Below are 21,458 nucleotides of genomic sequence, written 5' to 3' on the forward strand. Positions count from 1 at the left end.
ATTCCACTGCATCAAACTGTGTGCTTTCTGTCAGGTGTCGCTTCCACCTCCTCTGAACATCATGGTCGCCTAGCAACCAACTAGCATCACCACACTCTGCTGCACCATTAAAGTATATTGAAGGCTCGCACAAGTAGCAATGCGCGCCAGGACACCCCCTTCTATCACTACTCCTCCACTCCATGTGCTGCAGAGAGGAAATGTCCGAGAAGATAGCTTCATAGATTTTGCAAAAAGAATCTGTGTTAATATCAGCGTTATGATAGATGTATATAGTATGCACAGTGTGGCTGTAGTATGACATGCTGAAATAATGATGTTTCTTTCAAAGGAAAAATTGGAATGTCTTTGGCAAACATAAGCAATACAGCCAGTTACAAATCCTGAACCGTTACTTATAAATGTAAATGTGGGTGTACTTGTAAAGCGCACTGCGACTCCATGGAGTATCCTGGCGCTGAAGACTGCTGGGGAACCCGTCCTGGTTTTCCCTGTGAGATGGTCCCTCTCTGGGTATCTCCAAGGTGAAACAAGGCATCCCTGGCGTCTGAGAGGAGCCGTTGTAGAGATGAGGCAAGCTTAATGCCCAGAGTTGACGAGTGTGTTCCCTGGTTGGAGTAGGCACCGAGGCAAGAATTATCGTGTCCGTTTTGACCCTGTTCCACGACCCTGCCGCGTCGGGAATTGAACCCTGGTCCCGGGCCGTTCTCTGCTGACGGGTCTGCCGCCTCTAAACAGTGAGCCAGACCACAGACGTATAATTAAATCTAAACACATTGGATGGCATAGTGTAATATCTTATTTCGTTACAAAGAGTCGTTTGCTTCCACTATTTAACAGTGATTTCAAATTATAGCATATAATATTCAAGTTTAAATCATACAATCTCCAATGTGGAGAGGTGTGGGGCAGCGGCTGACTCTGGAGTGTGGGGCTCACGATTTAATCTCTGCTGCCGGAGGCAACTCAGCTCAGCATCATGTGACTCTGGGCAATAGCTCACTTAATCTACCCGATGGCACCACAGTGCCTGGATACCCTTACAGGTGATAAGTTGCGCTTTACGATTCTAGAATTATTTAATTAGCTTCAGGATGAGCCATCGTGAGAAGTATCTCAGCGCCCTGCCAGTGGTTACATTTGAATACCTTTTTCATTGTTCCTCCAATGCAGAGCCCAACATTGTCACCTGCCATCTCATAGTATTGCGCATGGTCCTGTTTATCTCCTGGATATCTGGGTCTGTATCATGATCAGGTGTTGTGTGCGGCACACAAAAGTGTTACTTTTTCGTGTCTACGGCACATATATTAACTGAAAAAGTTAGTGCATGATTTGCTAACACCAGAGCACAGGAACTCAGATGCAAGCTGTACCATCAGTAGGACGTGCACTAATTTGATGATTTTTTCAAGTTAATGTAAGCTCTGTACATGTTAAAAAGAAATACCCATTCTGTGTTAGCGCTGCACACAAATTGGGATCATGATACACCCCTGGAGCTTTAGCTAATGCTCAAAAGTACTTTTTCTAATATCTACTAAAGTATGACCCATACCAATAGGTTTAGACCGGATTTGTTTAGGTGGAGAAAAGGGTTAGATTACTGGGTAATATACTACATGCATTGGGCCTAGTGATTGCTCATGCCTCACCAGACCGAGAGATTGAGGAGAGGAACTGACCCCTTCCAAAGATTTCCAAAAGAATTGACCCATTTGAGTAATTTGTAAAACATTCTTATGTCAATTAGTTTGCAATAAAAGATTACATTTGGAGGCACACTTTGTTGACACAGAGGCAAATTACCTGCCCTGCAAGTCTTTTTTCAGACTATTGAGTACATTGTATTTACTTCACATTTAAACTATGGTGCATTATAATTTTTGTCGCTTTAAATCACATGTGAAAGTTTGCTACAGAGCTGTGCTCCCTTGCTGCCCCTGCTTTATAGAGGCTTGGACTTACCTGAAGATCTTTCCACATGACGGATCTTCCTTTCAGACCTGGTGCCCATTTGCAGAGAATGAAAATTTTAGGTTCTGTTCCTGAACCATGATTCATGTAGTTGTTAGCTTGGACACTGAGAATGTAATTCTTGATTCAGTTATTTAGTGGATTAACGTGCCGCAGAAACAATTCAAAGTAGAAATTCAGATTAAAATGAAATTTTAAGCATGTGCACTGCACTCTCCCAGTGCCTACTCAAGTCAACGTCATTAGTGACTACATCTGCAAATGTTTGCTTTTTGTTCATACACAATGGCCAAAGCCCAAGGTTATCTACTACAATGAAGGACAAAAATGCACAGATTTTTTTGGGGAAGAAGACTTTCCCAGGTTATGTTATGTTACGTTATGTTAACAGTTTTTGTACCGTGCACAGCTGCCCCAGCAAAGGGGCGTCCTGGCGCCAAGGAAGGTAAACACAACATCACAGAATACAGCAGAATCAGAGATTTTTGTTAAAAAGCAAAGTTTTAATGGCACGTCTGAACTAGAGTAAGTCTTCCAAAGCTCGAATTTCAGTGGGAAGAGAGTTCCACAATTTTGCGGCTACTACTCGGAAAGAGCGGCCTCCAATCCTGCTCAGCAAGAAGCGTGGAACAACAGACAGGTTCTGGCCCATCGATCTCAAGGATCGAGAAGGAACATAAAGGGTCAATAAATTCATCAAAATAGGGGGCCGTGCCTTTTAGAATTTTAAAAGCCAGGCAAAGCACCTTAAACTCGATCCTCCGAGCAACAGGCAACCAATGGAGCGCTTGCAATGCTCTAGAAACTGAACATTGTCTAGGCAGACCTATTACCGCTCTTGCTGCGGCATTCTGCACTCGCTGCAGCCGCATAAGTTCCGCCTGGTTCGTACCTGCTAGCAGAGCACTGGCATAGTCTATCCTAGATAGTACAGAGGCCTGGACCACAAGTTGTCTAGTGGGGGCATCGAAGAATTTAAGCACAGGTCTGATGCCCCTGATAATGCCAATACAGGAGGCCGCCACCCTCTTAGTATGGCAGGTGAAGCTGAGCGTGGGGTCCAGCCAGACCCCAAGATTTTTTATCTCCATTACAGGAGAAGGGATCATTGATAACTCTGGAGGCCACCAGTTGTCATTCCACCATCCCGGTTGCTTTCCGACCACCATGACCTCTGTCTTCTTCGTGTTCAATTGGAGACAGTTCTGATTCATCCAATTGGCCACCGCACGTAACCCCTCACAGAAGTTGAGGGCCTCCACAGCTGAGTCCCCACTTAATGTGACCGCCAGCTGCGTGTCATCCGCATAGGAAACCATTGTCAGGCCCCAGCGTTTGACTACCGCAGCCAGCGGCCTAACATATAGATTAAATAGAGTGGGGCTCAAAGATGATCCCTGTGGGACCCCCAGGGTGAGCGGGTGAGCGGGTGAGAGGTAGATTTACCGGGTGGTATCGCAACCTGGAAAGATCTGTTGGAGAGGAAGGAGCGGAACCAACACAAAGCCAATCCCCTAACGCCAGCTTCCTCTAACCGCCGCAACAGGATCTCGTGGGACACCGTATCGAACGCGGCACTCAGATCTAGTAACAGGAGTGCCGCTGTTCGTCCGGTGTCCAGCACGGAGCGCAGATGTTCGACCATATACAACAAGGCAGTCTCCGTGCTGTAGCCTGCACGAAATCCATTTTGAGTGGGATCCAAGATGTTAGCTTTGGCGAGATGGTCAGCCAGGATCCCATTCAAGTGGGCCTCGGTGACTTTGGCAGCCCACGGCAGCAGTGAGATGGGGCGATAGTTCTCGGGTTTTATTGGATCTAGGGTAGGCTTTTTTAGAATAGGTGTTACTACCGCTTGCTTCCACTTGGTGGGCACAGTCCCTGAAGCCAGTGGCAGGTTGATAAGAGCTAGCAAGGGTGAGCGACATGTTGCCTGCATGTTCTTAAACTGGGCCGGTTTAAGGGGGTCAACAGAGGAGCCAGATTTAATTTTTTGGCTCAATAAATCAAAACCCTCCTCAGAGAGGGGGGCCAGCATATCCAGAATTACATCATCGTCCAACGGACAACCAACTGAGTCCGAGTGGTGCATGATAGTTGGAAAGGTGCGATAGATTGCTTGCACCTTTTGGATAAAGAAAGAAGCCAGACTTTCGCAATGGGAGTCTGTGCAAATTTCCGCTGCAGAGGCCCTCTTAGTCATAAGGTCCTTTAGGACCTTAAAGATTAGTTTAGAGGGGTTAGGGCTGTTCCGAAACTCCTGCGTATAATATGCGGCACGTGCTCGACAGACCGCTCTGTGATATGCCTTGGTTAGAGTGAGATAGCAGGTTTTAAGCGCGGGGTCATAAGATTTCCTCCATCGCCTCTCTGCTTGCCTACAGTCTCTCTTGAGAGACGCTAAGGTCTCATCATACCACGGGCTATGAACTTTAGTCCGGCAGTTGGACCGTACCAGGGGAATTAGAGAGTCCAGGGCCATGGCGATCCAATTGCAGAATGAATCATACCCACAATCAACATCCGAGAAGGGAGGTAAGGGTGTCATTCCTAGTAGAAGATAGAAGTCTTCTAATTTTAATTTATTCCACTGGCGTGAGGAAGTGGTTTTATTCTGTGTCACAAAGAGAGGATCTGACAAGGGAATGGCTGCCTTCACCAGCATGTGGTCTGTCCATGTCAGCTGGACGGGTGGACATATAGTTATGTCCTCTAAGTTGGTGAAAAACGGGTCCAGTATATGCCCACCCAGATGGGTGGGGAAAGACACTCTCTGTAAGAGCTGCAAGGCTTCTAGGTCGGCTAGGCAGCTCCGGATAGAGGGTTGAGATGTGCAGTCAAAATGCAGGTTGAGGTCACCTAATACATTAAAATTAGCACAGCCAAGCGCCTCTGTGCTAATGAGGTTGCACTCCTTCAGTCCTAAAACTCTCTTAGACTGGAACGCAGCTCCCCAAAAAGTCACTGGAAATCCTGAACTATGCATTATTCCCATCTCATGTGATTCCTTTGAATAACAACGAGATAGTAGATTATTATTGTCAGAATACCACCCGAGATATATATCATGTCCCAAAGATCATCTACAAAAATGTCACCCAATTGGAATTAATATTAGAAATTTACGCCCAGTAGAACAATATGTTTTAAGCAATATTTCCTCCCCAGTATTAGTCAATAATCTTCCATATTCCAAGAGTTAAGATATTTGTTTCCATTGTAAACCATGCAAAGATTGTGGCTGGGCTAGGCAAAGTGACATGTTTCTTGCCCTAAACAGTTGAGTAACCCTTGAATTTGTATGTCTGAATATCATGTACAAAATAGCATCTGACATAGATATCCTGTCTTCGATGTTGTTTATAAAGAAATTGACCCACAGTATAAAGATTTCCGATTACTAACTCCAATGGGGCTATATGTTTGCAGGCCATATTTAGGGCATGATGTTTATGTCCACCGTATTCTGACAAAAATATTCCGGTACCAACCTCTTTTGAAACACACCAGAGCAATACAGTGCCCCCCTGCTGGTGACTCCCTAAATAGCGGCCTAGTCTTATTGTGATCTAGAACTATTGTGGGGTGAATCTTCAATATTAAATAAACAGTTCTAAGTTAATAAAACATGCTCGAACTGAAGTGAAACGTATATTTTATCCATGACCAAAATGTTGCTTAAACAAATACAGTAGTAAGGCTATAGGACAAGCTAAAATATAGTCTCTAACCCTAAAATGCTGTAAGCTTGTTTTCAAAGATCTTGAACTAGAAGCTTTTGGAAAAGGGTTTTTGTCTGTTGGCAGGCAATCCCTACAGTAGTCCAGAATGACATTGTTGAGGTCTTTGGACCCTCCAGGGTAGGCCTGCTGCTTTTATCGGGTGATACATATTTCTACCCTTTGGCTGCGCTGCTGGTGGTTTTGTGATTATATGCAATCTCTGGCTATGTCCCTTTAATTGCTCATTGCTGCAACTCTTGAACTAATAACATTCCTTATTGCTTACGTGGGACACATCCTGTGGAATGTTACATTCTAAATTTCAGATTTTGTGGGTTAGAATAGGTAGCGAACCCTACCTTTTTTGATCTAGAACAACGGAGCACCAAAGGAGTGTGCTCCTCAGGTAATGGTTAACCCAAGCCTACTTAAACTAGCTAACACTGTATCACAAACGTTCAAATCTTACATTAGAAGTTGGACAGCGTTGGAAATGACACACTTTGCACAGTCTGCAAGATTTAAATGTTTACCAAATCGCAAGTCCACTTTCAGGAAAAGTTCCCAGCAGAACAAAAAACATTTTTTCAAGCGAATTTTCTCACAAGAGCCTTGTTTTCTGAGAGAATTCTTCTAAAAGTGGAGTTTTTGTTGAGTTTCTTCCTTGGAAACCTACTTTTATTTCTCGTTCGTATTAGTATTCTTTTCCAAATTTTTTAAAATATGTGCAGTTCACAACAGTGCATTTTTTAGTCGTGAAGGATCACAGACGTCATAGACAGGTCCAAGGGCACTCTTACTGAATTCATCCTCATCTCTTCAAGGGGGCATGGCATCCCTGTATCATGACATCTCTCAGGGAAATCCTTTCTTGAGAGCTTATCACTAAAACGTGGTTGTTGTACATAGAAAGTTTCTACTGAGCCAAACTCTTGGTTAGATAGTTTTGTACATCAAAGCATGTGCAGCCACTTGCAGAAAAACACACTTGCAGCTCTGCAATAGTAATATTTCTGACACATATCTCTCTCTGGCAAATGCACTGCAGGTTCACATAAACCAAATGGCCGTCCTTCAATCTCCACTAACAGCTGAAGAGTGTCAGGGACACCATTTCCTGCTCTCTGCTCTTCTTGATCTGTTCCTACCAATCTTTCCTCTCACCACTGGCTGCATGACCTGGATGTCCTAACAGATCTTTTTACGTTTTTGCACGACTTAACTTTTATTTCGGATACGCTCTTCCCAGCGGGACTAAATGCCAAGCTGTGACGCCGATCTCTTAACCCTAACATCTTGTGATCAAATATTGCCGCTCTCAGTGTGTAACCTGTTGTGTTTCTGTCTTTACTTCTTCGTAGAGTGGTTTCACCCCGCTGCACATAGCTGCCCACTATGGAAATGTCAACGTGGCAACGCTCCTGCTGAACCGAGGGGCCGCTGTGGACTTCACTGCTAGGGTAAGCTTCCCATCTCTTTTCTTTTTGCCTGTTCAGACAGCCGCATCGGGGATTGGGTACACACATTCCTGCTCAGTGTGCTGCCTGTCTGCTGGAAAGCATCCAAGTGTTCATGGCAATCTGCACATTCTTGAGGAGCTTAGCAGCCGGCCATTATTAACAATTAGACACTGCAGCTCAGCCATCCTGAAGACACCACCCCATGCCCCAGGTCTCAGACACTTCAGCTCACTGAGCAGGCTTGTCTCGCGGCCAGAGAAGACTTTCTGGGAAATGTCCCGTTCCTACTTCCCCCCTCCATAATATAAGCTAAAAAAAATGACAAAACACAAATGTGCCTGAAAGTGAAATAAATGTCACTTTATTGGATGTGGTACTCAAGAAAACCATATGTTACATTGGTGATTTAGCAGTAAACAAATGTCATAAAATACCATTTTAAGAATTGCAAAATGATTTCTATGTCGATAAATTCACTATTTTGCATCACATTGAAAGCCACGTACTGATCTCCACATAGCGTTCTATCTCATAGATGTACCAAGCAGAATTCTTAAAACTTATGTTTAATGTTGACATATATCCGTCAGTTCAGCATCTGAGGCAATTCACATTTCAACTTAGCTTCAAAAACTTTGAAATGGATATTTATGTGTTAAATTATTTATTTATACAGTTTATAAACGTGCTCTTCTAACCTGAAGTGAAATCGTACTGCATACATTTGAAAAATAGAAAGTTACAAAAATAAGCAATCTAAATGCTGAGCTAATAATTAAAACAAGGACAGAAAAATGCCCTCTGATATACAAAAACTATGAAGACAAACATGAGTAAAATGGATTACCGAGTTCTCAGGAACTCAAAGAGAAACAAACCTATTTTAACTGGAAATCAAAACAATTATATACGAGGAAACGGCCATTTGAAAATGTATATTCCTAGGGGGTCAATACAAATATTAGTAGAATTAGTAAGAACCGTATTTAGATTTTGTTTGGCCTTTCTTAAATAGGGAGGTGCCCCACTAAAGCCATATTGGAGATGTGTTTTTTTTTTCTCCCAAAATTGGGGTTATCCATTCGGAGGATGTTCTTGGAAGCCCTCTGGTCTCCAGATATGGGTCAGAATCCTCCAAGGCTGTGCTACGTGACTCAAACTCAAAGACAATGGTAAAGAAGTATTCAGTACACTGTAAACTAGGGGATATTTTGAACTGTACAAGAACTAGTGATTAAGCAAGTATCTCTATTCAGAATAGTCTTGGAGCTGCAAGTGATCAAGCATGCCAGCAGTAAAAATAGTATTGGCATTGCCACATCTGGGCATGCCTCAAACCTGGCCACTGGGTCTGAAAATACTGGAGGTAAAGTATGACTTATTCCTTTAGGAAAGTGCCATGTGTTGGCAGCTCTAGTGTATTTTGTGAAGTTATTTTTGAAAATAAGATAGGAATTAAAAACGAACACATTAGATTTCACCAAATGGCTCGTGCACATAGGAGGAGCTTATTTTCTTTCTCAGGAGGCAGAATAATTGAGAACGTAGTAAAACAATCCTTCTGTTAGCAAATTGATTTATCCTGACTCACTTAAATTTAGGCGAAATTCGGTTTACTGATTATAACAATACTTATTTTGCATCCCTTGAGAATTTCTCAAACTGCCTGTGTTACATTTTGACTGTAGTGTATAATTGAGCTATGCGTAGGAATATCTGCATGTGAGTCTATCATGTTCTTACCAGTGGCGGCTCCTCTGCTAAGGCGGAGCAGCGTCGCCTCACTGCTCTGTGAGCAGTACTGAAAGAAAACTAAAATGATAATAATGCTACTAGCATTATTATCATCTTAGTTTTCCTTTTCTGGTGTGGGGCGGGGCGGACTGGACTGCCAGAGCTGGGCAGGGGAGCGCAATGACGCTTTGACCGTCCCTCTAGGGCCGGACACACCGTCATGTGCACTTTGCATATTCTGCACCGAGGCTGCATTACAGCCTGGGTGCAGAACATGCCTCAGGCTCCCATTCCCTTGCTGAGCGCTGAACCACGGCGCTCAGACCAATCACAGCGCTGCATTGCAGCGTTGTGATTGGCTAAAGGAGTCAGGAGCCTGAGTGCTTCCTGTTCCTGCTTCCAGGAGCGAGAGGCGGCGGCGGTGAACGAACCGAGTGGCCGGCCTGAATGTAAGTGGTTTTTTTTGGTGTATTTTTTTCAGTTACAACCCTTCCCATTCCCCCGCCCTGCCACGCCTGGTAAATATCAGCCCCCACTGGTCCTTACCTAATCCAGGCACCATAAAGTCTGAATTTAACAAAAGGACTGGAATGAGGAATGTATGATATGTCTGTTCTGCCATTAGACAGCATACATGATTGAGGAACCCGGTGAGAAAAAGACCATTGAATCCCACCTTAGAAAACTGGTTGCTTTAAGGGCAGGTTTATCATGACTGTGACACCTAAGCCTACCCATTTGCACTACATGTGGTAGAGTTATACCCTTGGTCACTACACCTTCATTTGATCACCATAATGTATCTCCTCATGATTTTTATGACCATGAGATCTAACGTATTATTTTTCCTGAATTTTTTTCAACAGAATGGAATCACCCCCCTGCACGTAGCCTCTAAAAGGGGCAACACAAACATGGTGAAGCTTCTGCTGGACCGTGCAGGCCAAATAGATGCCAAAACCAGAGTAAGTGTTTACTCTTTGAGTGTCCTAAATTCTCATCACTGCGCTTGCCGTCTCAGCCTATGAATACCAGAATTGATATAATCTGTGGATTACTGTGGCAAGTATGACATTTTCTGCTTCAGAGGCCTAGTGAAGGATACACCTTTAATGGGTAATATATTACCAGGTCGTGTGATTTCTAAACGACAATTGAAATTATTGCGACAAGACCAGCACTATTTTGGCTTGCGATCTGATGGAACGAATCAGCCACTTTGACACAAGAAATTGTAAGTGACTGTCTTACTGTGAAAAAGGAATGGCCATCCCCTGGCTCTCTGGAGTTTATAATAGTTTATGCAGGGTGAATAAAGGCCACCTCATTTCGGACCCCTCCAGAATTGAACCTAATGATTAGAATGAGGTAAAACATGCACTATACGCACTTTATAACTCAGAAAGGATAAAAAGGGAACGTAATAAATCATCAGTTGTGGATTATATGAGTAATGAGTTATATAGACACCCACTCTTACTTTATCTTACTCTACCAATGACCAACTGGGAAAGATCACTCCTGTTCCGCTTAAGGGCAGGAACTGTACGATTTTTATTATGTTTCCCCCTGGGTTACCACTCAATCACATTACGAGCCTTGTCCTTGTGATGGAGTGAGCACACAAAATGACTTACATTTTTTTCATCTTTTGTAAATTTTATTTAAAATATATCAAATGGTTTTTATCTTTGTATTTTAAGAAACGCAGACCCCTCTCCTTAGGGCAATCCTATTTGATGTTACTTTCCTTGGATACTGATGAACTGGTCTTTCGCACTAGCACTTTTTTTAGATTTATCACTCGTGTACGTAAAATGATGGAAAATCCTTGAACATCTCTTATAAATTTGCTGCTATAATAATCTGTTGTTCAAATTCTGAATTTTTAGAAAAGTATTGTAAAATTTTAATGGGATATTTTCATGAAATTCTGTATAAAAGATTGCTTTTATGAATTTTTGAAATTTGAATAAAGACTATTGAATCTGAATCTGACAAGTGAAATTAATATGCCATGCAATAAGCATACAAAAACAACGGAATTCGCCAGATTTTTTTATAGATGACAATAACACAATGAACTTTATGGCAAACAGGGTATCATGGGAAGGAAGAGAAAAAGGTAACAAAGTCACAGAGGTGTCAGGTCTGTAGCTCTAAGACGCACATGCTGAATTCACCCCATTTGAACCTACCACCATGGAGAGAAGAACTTTTGTGGTTATTTCACTGCACGTCGGTCGCTGCAGTGCTTTATTGTTATTTTGTTTCTATGGGGGGTGGGGGACCTTCGCATGGACATGTTGTGGGGTCAACTTGCTTCCACCATTGTTGCTTGTGCTGCCGCAACTGCACTTACCACTCTCCTCCTTCTGATTTGAAGCTATCAATTTATCTGTGCTGCTTCCCCCTTTTTGCTTTTCTACTTCCGGTCATGGATTTGACCTGACTCATAGCCAATCAGCCAAAGGTTGGACTTGGACAGCAAATAGGCCCAGGGCACAAAAATAAAAGTGACCCATATAAGTGAATTAGATAGCTAAAAAAGTCGCCCAAGTTTTCAAACAGAGGCTGTTTTGAACTAGTAGGGACAAGCTGTAAAAGTGTTTTGCAAAGTATGGGAGACTGCATGGATTTCAGCTTGCTGCAGGCAAATGCTTGTTTTATTATCAAGCAAATCAGAAATAAAAATCGTCCTAGCAGACCATAAAACAGGTCCAAAAATAGCTAAAAAAAACAGCCGACACACTGACCTGTTAGACCAGCCCTTTGGGCCCTGCTTGGTTGCCCTATAGGCCAGTCCGATCCTGATTCAGCCTTTCCCTCCAGATTGGATGCCTGTTTCACACCCGCTCCATCTGCTGCGGTTCTATATAGTTTAATAAAACCAAGATAGCACTTGCTGCAAGTAACCTCTTACCAGTTAATAATCTTAAAAGTGCATCCTAGTTGATGTACAACAAAATAAAAAATAGCATCAAATAAAATGAAGTTCGCTAGTTTTTCAATCACCTGAAGTATTTGACATAGATTCGCTCACAACCGAACAGCATAAAGATAATCAACACCCCTACCGCGCAGTACTATATGCTTACATGCATTGGTTTTCTGTGGCCCAACATTGTGTGCTTTGTCTGCTATTGAAGTCCACTTTGTTTTGTTGTGAATGTATTTTATGTGTTGTCCTTGTACCAATATTTATGGCACATGTTCTTGGTGTCCTTTTTCCTTTTCTCTTGCATTGTCTGCATGCCTTATGCTTTGCTATGGCCGTGGGTATGTACTGTAGGGCACTCAGCAGGTATGTTGTTTGTTGCATGTTATATGTGTTGTACTCCTAGGTTATAACATACCGTTGGTTTTTTCTTTACACGAATCACCACTAGGAAAAAAGACTAGATTATGCAGTTTAAAGAAAATTAAAGTTCATGGTCCTTATGCCATTTTTCCACTTTACTAACTGCGTGATGTTCCTTCATCTCAATTCTCGCATGCACTTTATCAACTCTTCCTTCCTCCTAGGAATATTGTCTTCATCGGTGTAGAAATATATAGCTAGAGTAGCTGAAGGTCTAATCTTTTTTAATGGAAGTGGAAATGTGGTCTGGTAGCCGGTGTATTGGTTGTGGAAATAAGGCTGGTGTTTCCAGCTTAGGTATGTGATTAATAGCAGATTTTCGAAATATTCACATAAGCTAAATATTACCCTAAATTTAATAAGGAGTTTAGGGTTCTAATTCCACATGTAACAAAATTAATGGGATTCTAGGCGAATCCCTTTATCACCCTGTGCAACTTTATCTTAAGCAGTGGTCTAAATTTAGAATTTATCACCAAAGCAGTAGATCTGACAATTGTTAGTTCTTTTTTTATTTTATATTGTAAATATATTCCATAAAACTAAAAAAGAAAAAAAGAAACACTCTGTTGCCTAAAACTGGTGGCCATATGCTTACATTAGAAATTTGAAAATGAAATAACCAACGTGTTTAATGCTAATAGAAGAGTGTGGGTGCTTCTTAGCAGGCGGCTGTACTTAGATTAGTTATAGAAACCCATTTTCCCTATTGACGCATATCATAGAAGCATATTATTCTTATTGGCAAAAATCGGGACTTTAAGCTTTGTTTTACTGTAATCTTGAAAACATAGTTGAAACACAGAAGAATGACTAACAGACAATAAGGATAAGGAATGGAATGGAATGGAAAAAAATAGCATCGGTAAAGTAATGTTTTCGTCCACCAGTAAAAGTTCATCAACCACAATGCAGGAGAGTCAATAGCTGAAGAGGGCCGACCCATTGCCTCGAGCTATATGCTGTAGTGGTGGGAAACAAAAAGTCAAAGACATATCAATAGACCTGATGTTGAAGATTCCTGACTCAAAATAACTCTATGTATGTTTATTTTGAAGTATTTTTTTATTATTATTATTTCTAATATTACATGAGGCTGTCAAGACGCCTAAAGCTGTCTTTAGGGAAGACCTAAAAAGCAGACTTGAATAATTATATGTAAGTGTAAATCTGCTTATTGAGAATGAGTTATATGAAGTGTGTCAGGTTGGGCAATATTTATTCTGTGCTAACCTTAGCCTCTCTTTGCACTACCTTAAGAATCTGCTGGTCGTAATAGTACTGTCAATTTTTCACAAATTAGCCGCAAAACTTTTAATTGCTAGAAAGAATTATAGGTCAGCATACTACATTATATGCCGAAATGCCACTCTCTTTATTATTCATCATTAAAAAGTCGTCCTTTGACCAAAAGTCAAATATACCAACATTATTAGCATGGTCAAATCCTGGGTCCTTCATAATTCAGTGAACAACACTGCAAAACACAACCCTTCTACACCAGGGCTGTAACAAAATTAAGCACCAAACGGCACACTTTGGGGAAGGAGGCTGTCCCCCAAATGTAAATAATATGGAATTATTGAGGGATTGCATGCGTTTAAAAGAGCTCCTTAAAATCTTTGAAGAGCATTTCAAACTTTTAAACAAACAACTTCACTGAACTAAAATACATTTTCAGGCCTTCTACCATGCTACGACACATTCCTGTGTAACAAAGAAGATGATGAGCCTCATTTAGATGAGGGTAATAAACTATTGCCAAAAAAGGGTAGAAGCCCCATCTGCCATCTTCACTTTTAAGCTGCCCTTTTAACCCCTTCGATGCTCATGACGAGCTCAGCACGTCACGAGTTACGCCTGTCGTACGCTCATGACAAGCTGAGCTCGTCATGAACCGCGGGTTTTCGCAAAAGTCAGCGCACAGCGGGAAAACGCATAGCGCGCATGGTGTTAAGAAGAAGGCTGAGGGGCGCAATAGCGAAGCCTCCTTTTACTCCATCATGGGGTCCATCATCAGGGATTATTGACACCAGAAAATTCTAGTGGTCTGGCTATCTTATCAATTAGGATCAGTGCACTGCCATTTTCAGCGTTAACACGAAAAAGGACCCCGTACACTGCACAGCATGGCCATATTTCATGGTTTCAATTATAACAGAAAACTCTCAGCACATTAGGTGCACTTATCCTGGAGTTTGGTATTGTACATGCTCTAGGGTATGTTTCTGTACCCACACATGGTGGCAAACATTTCACCAAGGTGCATGGGCATAGTGGAAATATGACTGAGACCATGCTGAAATATGGTGAGCTTCATTTGCCTTTGTATTGGCGGTGTTGTCTACTTCAGAGTGGAGAATTAGGACTTTAAATTATGCCCTTGCTTTGTCTGTACCACAGTAAGTCGCTGTTGAAAATTGACTCATCCTAGATCTTAATACGGGCACACTTAGAACTGGGCATAAATCTTCAATTTCGATTGACAGTGCACCATTACCAATGTTCACAAATTCTTATCCCGTGCATAAATCCATTTTCGAAATAGTGTGCAGGAGCAATTATTTCCATTTGGAATCAAGTTGGAAGTGTGTTCAAAGGGAAAATGGATTTCTACAAAGGAGTTATTATTTCTTTAGATTACGTACCGCTTGTCACTTGTAGTAGTGGTTATAACATAATGTGATTGGGGCTGACTGAGAATGATTAAGTTATGACTTTTTTTTGTGTTTAACTTTGCCGTTTGATATGAACTTAGTTTTTAGACCAATGACTGACTATTGCTTCCCATAAAGCAATGTATCTTTGGCTCTGATACTTCATTTGCTAACATTAACATGATTTTGGCGTTAGCGAGTTTGCATGACTCTTGTTGTAGTTGCCACATTTGTTAATGTTATTTGTTGATCTTTGAGATCTCCGTCTCTACAGAGATAATAGAGCAGGGGCTATATGTAGGAGTAGCATGGGAGTTAAGGGCCAGGCCTTCAGGCATCACATGGTAGAGGTGAAGGAACAATAAGTCACCAACGAGAATGCAGCGGAAGCAGTGTAGTATTTCAAATACATCTTAGAAACTCAGGAATAAGAAGTTACCATGGTAATCTCCATCAATGTCATCCATTACCGGAAAAACTGCTGCCCAGTAATTTAAGGATTGGTTGGATCCTTTATAACATATTATCAGTGCTAATGCTGACCAATTTCAGACCCATTCATTCACACCTTACCTACAGCAAAGGCTCGCTTTTCTCCTCTGAGGCGGCTGCTGTATCTCCTTGGCCCATTGCCTGATCTTGCTACGTTGTGAAGGAGCAGTAAATTGCAAGACACTCTTCTGGGGTATGCTTGCTCTCCAGTCCGCTTGCATCGATGCAGCATTGGGTGAAGAGAGCATGCCTCACATAGTCTATTACTCTATTGCTATTTTTGGAAGACTCTCCAACCCTGCATTCTTCGGTGGTCTCCTGGCACACCCAAGCCATTCATAGAAGCCACCTCAACCTTCAACAGCCTAGACTTTGACAACGGAGGCATTGACACGTGCAGATCAACCAATACTATTTAAGGACAGTTGCTGCTCAGCTGATGTCAATGATGTGCCTAAGACAAGCTCTTTTGTCCCAGCCTATGCTGAATTAGATCACTGAATTTCGTCACGCTATCCGGAAGTCATGGAACTGAGGTTGGCATCCTAAACCCCAAGTTTTGTTAGGCTTTCATTCTGACCTATCAAAATTCCAGAACAGACTAGGACTTTTTAGAGAACATTGTGGAGCTGAGTGGACTAGTTGCCCTCAGCCACCCCAATCTTAATATTCTGAGGAGGGGGGGTTTACCAATTCAAACTATTGCCAGCTCTCCAAAGATCGTGGGATGTGCTCAGTTTGTAAAATATTCTTCTAAAAAAGGGGTCAATAACTTAGATCTTATATTCTGTAAACACCCCTCCACCATTTACAACCTTAGGGTCACAATGGTGATTTTGGTCTGATTATTTTCTGATTGGCTTTTCACTCACCTTACCGATTCAGAATAAGGGAGCCATGTGTACCTCTTTTACATCCAGTCGCAAGAGATAGCTTAAAGATGATATGAAGGTCTCACTCAAGCTCCTGCTTTTTAATTGACACTTTTAATTCATTTTCATACTACATAAGTACTGACATCACATTGCTGCAATTATAACATTATAAAATTTCCATTAAATCTCCTTTTTGTGGAACCACCAGGTTCATGTAATCCCTATTCAGTATACTGACATAGAGGCTCTTTTCTGTGTCACTGGTAAGCCTGCAGAGAGCTTCGCGCATCCTGTTTCCTCCTCCTTGATTGCAAGGTGATTCTGAAATAGGTGGTATAAGAATGAAAGGCGAGTCAAAAGATTTAAAGTCGAACAAGCTGAATGACAGTGGCAGAGAGGTTATGCGAGTGCCTGCAAGCTCACCTTCAAGGCTGCTGTGATCCATTCTAAATCTTGCCTATATTCTTTCAATGGTAACTTTATACCGGCACAATTACAGCTTTTGTTCAATCCTTCTCAGGACCTTTTTTAAAATGTTAATGTATTTTTGTCATCTCGACACTCTGGAGACAGGCATCCCTCCCTCCAATTCCTTCTGTGATAGCTTGGCCAAACTCTTTTCTTTAAAGACTGTTACATTTATGAAGATATTAGGGTTGGGCATGATAATACTTCTTTTGTTGCTTACGATCTGCAATTCAGTCATGCCTCTTCTCCTATTGTCTGAATCTCCTCACTCACTTTGAGAAGCCTGATCAAGATTAATTCTACAATACTTGCCCTCATATCTGGTTCGCTGGAGGACCAATGCTGTTTGGCCTTCCAGAAAATCCTTCTCTCTTCTATAGACATCTAACTTCAAAATCCCTTAACACCTCCCTACAATCTGGGTTGGTTAAAGAAGTGTCCAAAAGGGCATTAGCACCCCTCTGCTCAAATAAATCAAGGTCTTAATATAACTGATCTGAAACATTATTATCCCATTCCCCAGCTGCTGGCTGTGGGCAGACTATGGAAAGAGGCTATGCTAGATTTCCTACCAACCTTCTGGAAACATGGGACTTGGCTCGATGAAGGACAAGCAGTGTTTAATCCAGAATATGACACTCAATTGTTGCTTGTTTCTATTTGAGATGATTTCCGTCCAGCACACAGGACAGCTGTAGCTCTCCTGTTGCTAGACCTTTCAGCTTCATTTGGCAGAGTCAAGAACGCCATCTTGCTAGACCATGTCGAAGCCACTGAGATGGAAGAGGGGGTTTCTCGTGGTACGCATCCTTGCTATCAAATTGGTCATGGTCAGTGTTGCTTCCCCTGCTTCGCTCTGCTTATATGGTGTCCACTTGTCAAGTCCTGCCGGCAAGGGCGCTGCATCACGGACAAGGGCAACAACGAGGCCTTTTGCAGTATCTCAATCTTGCAAATTTCTGAGTGTTCAAACTGTCAAATGACAGCAGAGTCTGGGAAACTAACACTTTTGTTTTTAAGTCACACTCTTGATGGAGAGCATGAAATGAAAAGCTTATATTTGTATGTTTGCCATCTTGTTAGACCTGGCACCTTGGCATGAGTCTCCCTTCCACTTTTTGCTGATGTGCCTCCGATGTTTTGCTGGTTTTCCGATACTCAGGGCACTGCGCCACGGCTGATCCGTGCCGCAGTGCAAGTGCTCCCTACTGTAAAACTGTACATACGATTGGTATCCCTGATTGGTGCATTGGATTTACTGTCAGTCCCCAGTAAAGCGCACTAGAGAGTGCCGGGGCTTGTAGATGCCAATACTGCTGGTGGGCCTGCAGCGCTGGTTGCGCCACCCACCGAAGCAGCCGTTAAGTTTTGTCTGGGAACTGCGACCGCAGAACCCGCGTGCGGTCTCGTACTGTCACGCTAGCTGGGCAAGTGCACCCACTTGCCAGCCCCGACCCTTCCCTTGACGACATATTAGTCTCCCCTATGGTAGGCCTGCGGGCAGGGTGCGTTGTAGGTGTAAGGTAGGACAAGCCCTGATGTGCGTGGCATGTCCTAGTAGTGACTTACAACCGAGACCGTATTTCACTATTGAAGGCTACCTGCTCCATTAGGCCAGACTGAGCTGCGAGAATTATTACACCCTATAATCCCCGCAGGCTCAAGGAGCATGGTAGCGAGTCATGTTTAGTATGCCTGAACTCAGGATGATAAAATATTTCTTGTAGTCAAGTTTATTTTAGTATCCTGGGTTTGCAAATGCTACTTTTAGAAAGTTAGCATTTGCTTGCTTAACCATTTCAGCCCGCCTCTGCTGGTATGTGTATCTGACTGTCTGGGATGTGTGAGTGACAGGGCTGGAGGGATGACAGGTGGTGAATGCGCAGATTACACCTTAGTGGGAGGTAGGAGTGCCTCTTGACTCGAACTGTAGCTGTGCTCGGCCACCACAATGCTGGCTCCACCCTCCTGGGGAGCGGCGGATGACTCTGCCGGCACCTGGCCCAGGAAGGGCAAAGCCCCCATCAACAAGGTACTCTGGCCGCCCCTGTCTGCACAATGCTGGCTCCACCCCCTGTGGGGCGTCTGATGCGCCTGCCCCTCACACTGAAAGCAGAAGCCGGAGTACACCCGCCGGGGTACTCAAGGACTGAGAGTGGCTATGCAAAGGCCCCCCTGGCCTGCGAGAACAAAAGAATTGGCCTATAAAAGAAGGAGCCCTGCTCCTTGAGAATTAGATCCGGTTTGGGCCACAGAAGGACTCTGCCCGACGAGAAGGACCGTGAGAGACAAGGAAGGATGCTGACTCTTGCCTGTGTCTGGTGCCTTGCTGCCGAAGGAGAGGAAGGAGAAAAGACTACGAGAAGACTTTTGCTTTACTTTGTGCCAAAACTCTGCTAAAGAGATCTCCAAGGGCTTGCAACTGAACTTGCCCCCTGACCAGCGTCCCAGGACCAGTGGACGCTACTCCCTTGGAAGAAAGCGACTGCGGGTGCTGACCATCGCCGCAGCACCGACGGAGGAATCTCCTCCAAGGCAACGACATCCACCTGACCACCGTGACCGGGGCCCAAAGCAACAGCGAGAGCAAAGTAAGGACCAGCTGCCGCTGGCCCGAACACCGTGACCGCAACTGCACCGGGAGCCCGAGAGCAAAGCGAAGGGGGGACCCGTCCGGTCCGAGCTCTCGAGGTGACTGCATAACGAGCAGCCACTCACCTGCAAAGACGGACAGTTGCCCTGTGAGAATCCGCAAGGTCGGTAGTCTGCCCGACAGCCCAGCTGTGAGCCCACAGCTGCACCGGCACTTGGCTGGGTACGTCCTGCACTTGGGGACCGTACTGCCACTTGCCACCGCCGCACAGCCGCCGCCCCCAGGGTCGGAGCGGACGACGAGGAGAGGACCCTGCCGCCACAGAACACCGCTGCCCCGGATGACCAGTGACCTGCTCGGCTGAAGAGCCGCAACGATCAGCGACCCCGGGAAGGCAACGCGACGTGGGACAGATCCCCTGGAAGCCGCCGGCTCCACAAGAACTTTGGTGAACACCGGCCTACGGGCCCTCAGAGAACTGCTATAAGAACTGTGGTAACCTGAACTGAGTAACTTGCAACCGTTATCATAAAGTACGTTGACTGTATTCACAAGCCTGCTTAAAATCTATATAAAGATATATATTTTTACAAAATACAGTCTGGTCTCGTTGTGTGGTGGGTTGGTTGTAAAGGTGTACTATTGCAAGTGTTTAACCCTATGTGCCCCAAAGATTACCCTACGACTGCTTAAGCCACACTACCTAGAGGGTAAGCAGAGGTTGTCTGGAAGGTAACCCTCAGCCCTGACGAGGAAGAGGAGAGTCCCTGCTTGTCGCTAGTGTTGCACTGCGCCAACTAGAGACTCCCCCTTCCTACATTGGACGCAGCGGTGAGGATTTCGAATTTACACTTGCGATATCTATACCTGAGCTTCTGACCACTACACAAGGATTACGGTCCAGTTACTTAGCCACAGACTTTGCTTTTTGAATTTTGCCGAAAGAAGATTCTGAGTGCGAAAACCATGCCGGGCACGAAGAGTCTGGATGGAGCAGAGTCCACGACCTCCGAGGTGTTGGAGGTGGAGTGGGACCCCGCCAAAGTGGATAAATATTCCAGGGACGAACTGAAGTTCTTTTGCAAGAAACTCAAAGTCCCGCACGCTGGCTGCAAAAACAAGACACAGCTCTCCAAGGCCCTGAAAGCCTGGATAGAGTCCCGAAAGACCCCGGAGGATCAAGACGCCCTCGCCGAGCAGAATGCAACGGAGGAGCAGAATGCACTTGGGGATCTGATCGACCTCGAGAGGCAAGACAGCGAGCACAGCTTTGGTAAAGGCCTGTCGCCAGAGGAGCTGGCAGACAGGAAGGAAACAAGGAATCACGAAAGAAAGCTGGCAGAATTGAAAATCCAGCTGGAGCTTGAAACGAAAAGAATGGCGCTGGAAGAGCGAAAGCACCAAATGGATTACGAAGTAAAAATGAGGGAGATAAGTCTCATGGAGAGAGACTTGGATCGTCCTCCCTCTGGTGGCAGCACATCGCCAGTGCAGGTAGAGTCAAGAGTGCACATCCCGAAGGACGTAGTTAAGGAGTTCTTTAAGGGGGATGACATAGGACAGTGGTTTAGGGCATACGAGGTAGCCATGTCCTCCCACCGGGTCCCTGACAAGGATTGGGGAGCGGGGTTGTGGGGAAGGTTCCTTAGCGAAGGGAGAGATACCTTGCTAGATTTGCCCGTTGAAAATCAGAGATCCTATGCCCACATGAAAGAAGCTTTAATGAACAGGTACGGGCTTACCCCTGAAATGTATAGACAGAAGTTTAGGGGATGTACTAAGCGGCCTGGGAATACGTATGTGGAGTATGTGACTTACTTTTGCAGAGCACTGGATGGTTGGGTGAAAGGTAACAAAGTTAATGATTTTCAAGGTCTCTTTGATTTAATTGCATGGGAGCACTTGTCTGATCACTGTTTTCCTGAGTTACGCCAACACCTGATCGATAGCAAGCTGTCCAACCCGAGGAAGCTTGCTGAGGAGGCGGACCGCTGGCTCAGCACCAGGGTCCACAAGGGTCCCGTGGGAGACTCCGCCAAGAGTGGGCAGGGTCCCCAGCAGAAGAGTGGGGGGGACAAAGGGGGAAAACAGAAAGGGTTCCAAAAAGGCCCCCAAAGTA

At 44.1% G+C, this 21,458-nt stretch overlaps 1 protein-coding gene across 1 annotated transcript in view; it reads left to right on the forward strand.

The window, feature by feature from the left end:
* ANK2 (ankyrin 2) overlaps nucleotides 1-21,458 on the forward strand; it is an 874,236-nt gene that overhangs the window by 309,032 nt on the left and 543,746 nt on the right. The window contains exons 8-9 of the mRNA XM_086962136.1: nucleotides 7,061-7,159; nucleotides 9,760-9,858. Of these exons, the coding sequence (XP_086818262.1) occupies nucleotides 7,061-7,159; nucleotides 9,760-9,858 (198 nt within the window). The remainder of the gene's footprint in view (nucleotides 1-7,060; nucleotides 7,160-9,759; nucleotides 9,859-21,458) is intronic.

The sequence above is a fragment of the Lissotriton vulgaris genome, chromosome 3_1 (assembly GCF_964263255.1).
Source record: "Lissotriton vulgaris chromosome 3_1, aLisVul1.2, whole genome shotgun sequence".
Taxonomy (NCBI): domain Eukaryota; kingdom Metazoa; phylum Chordata; class Amphibia; order Caudata; family Salamandridae; genus Lissotriton; species Lissotriton vulgaris.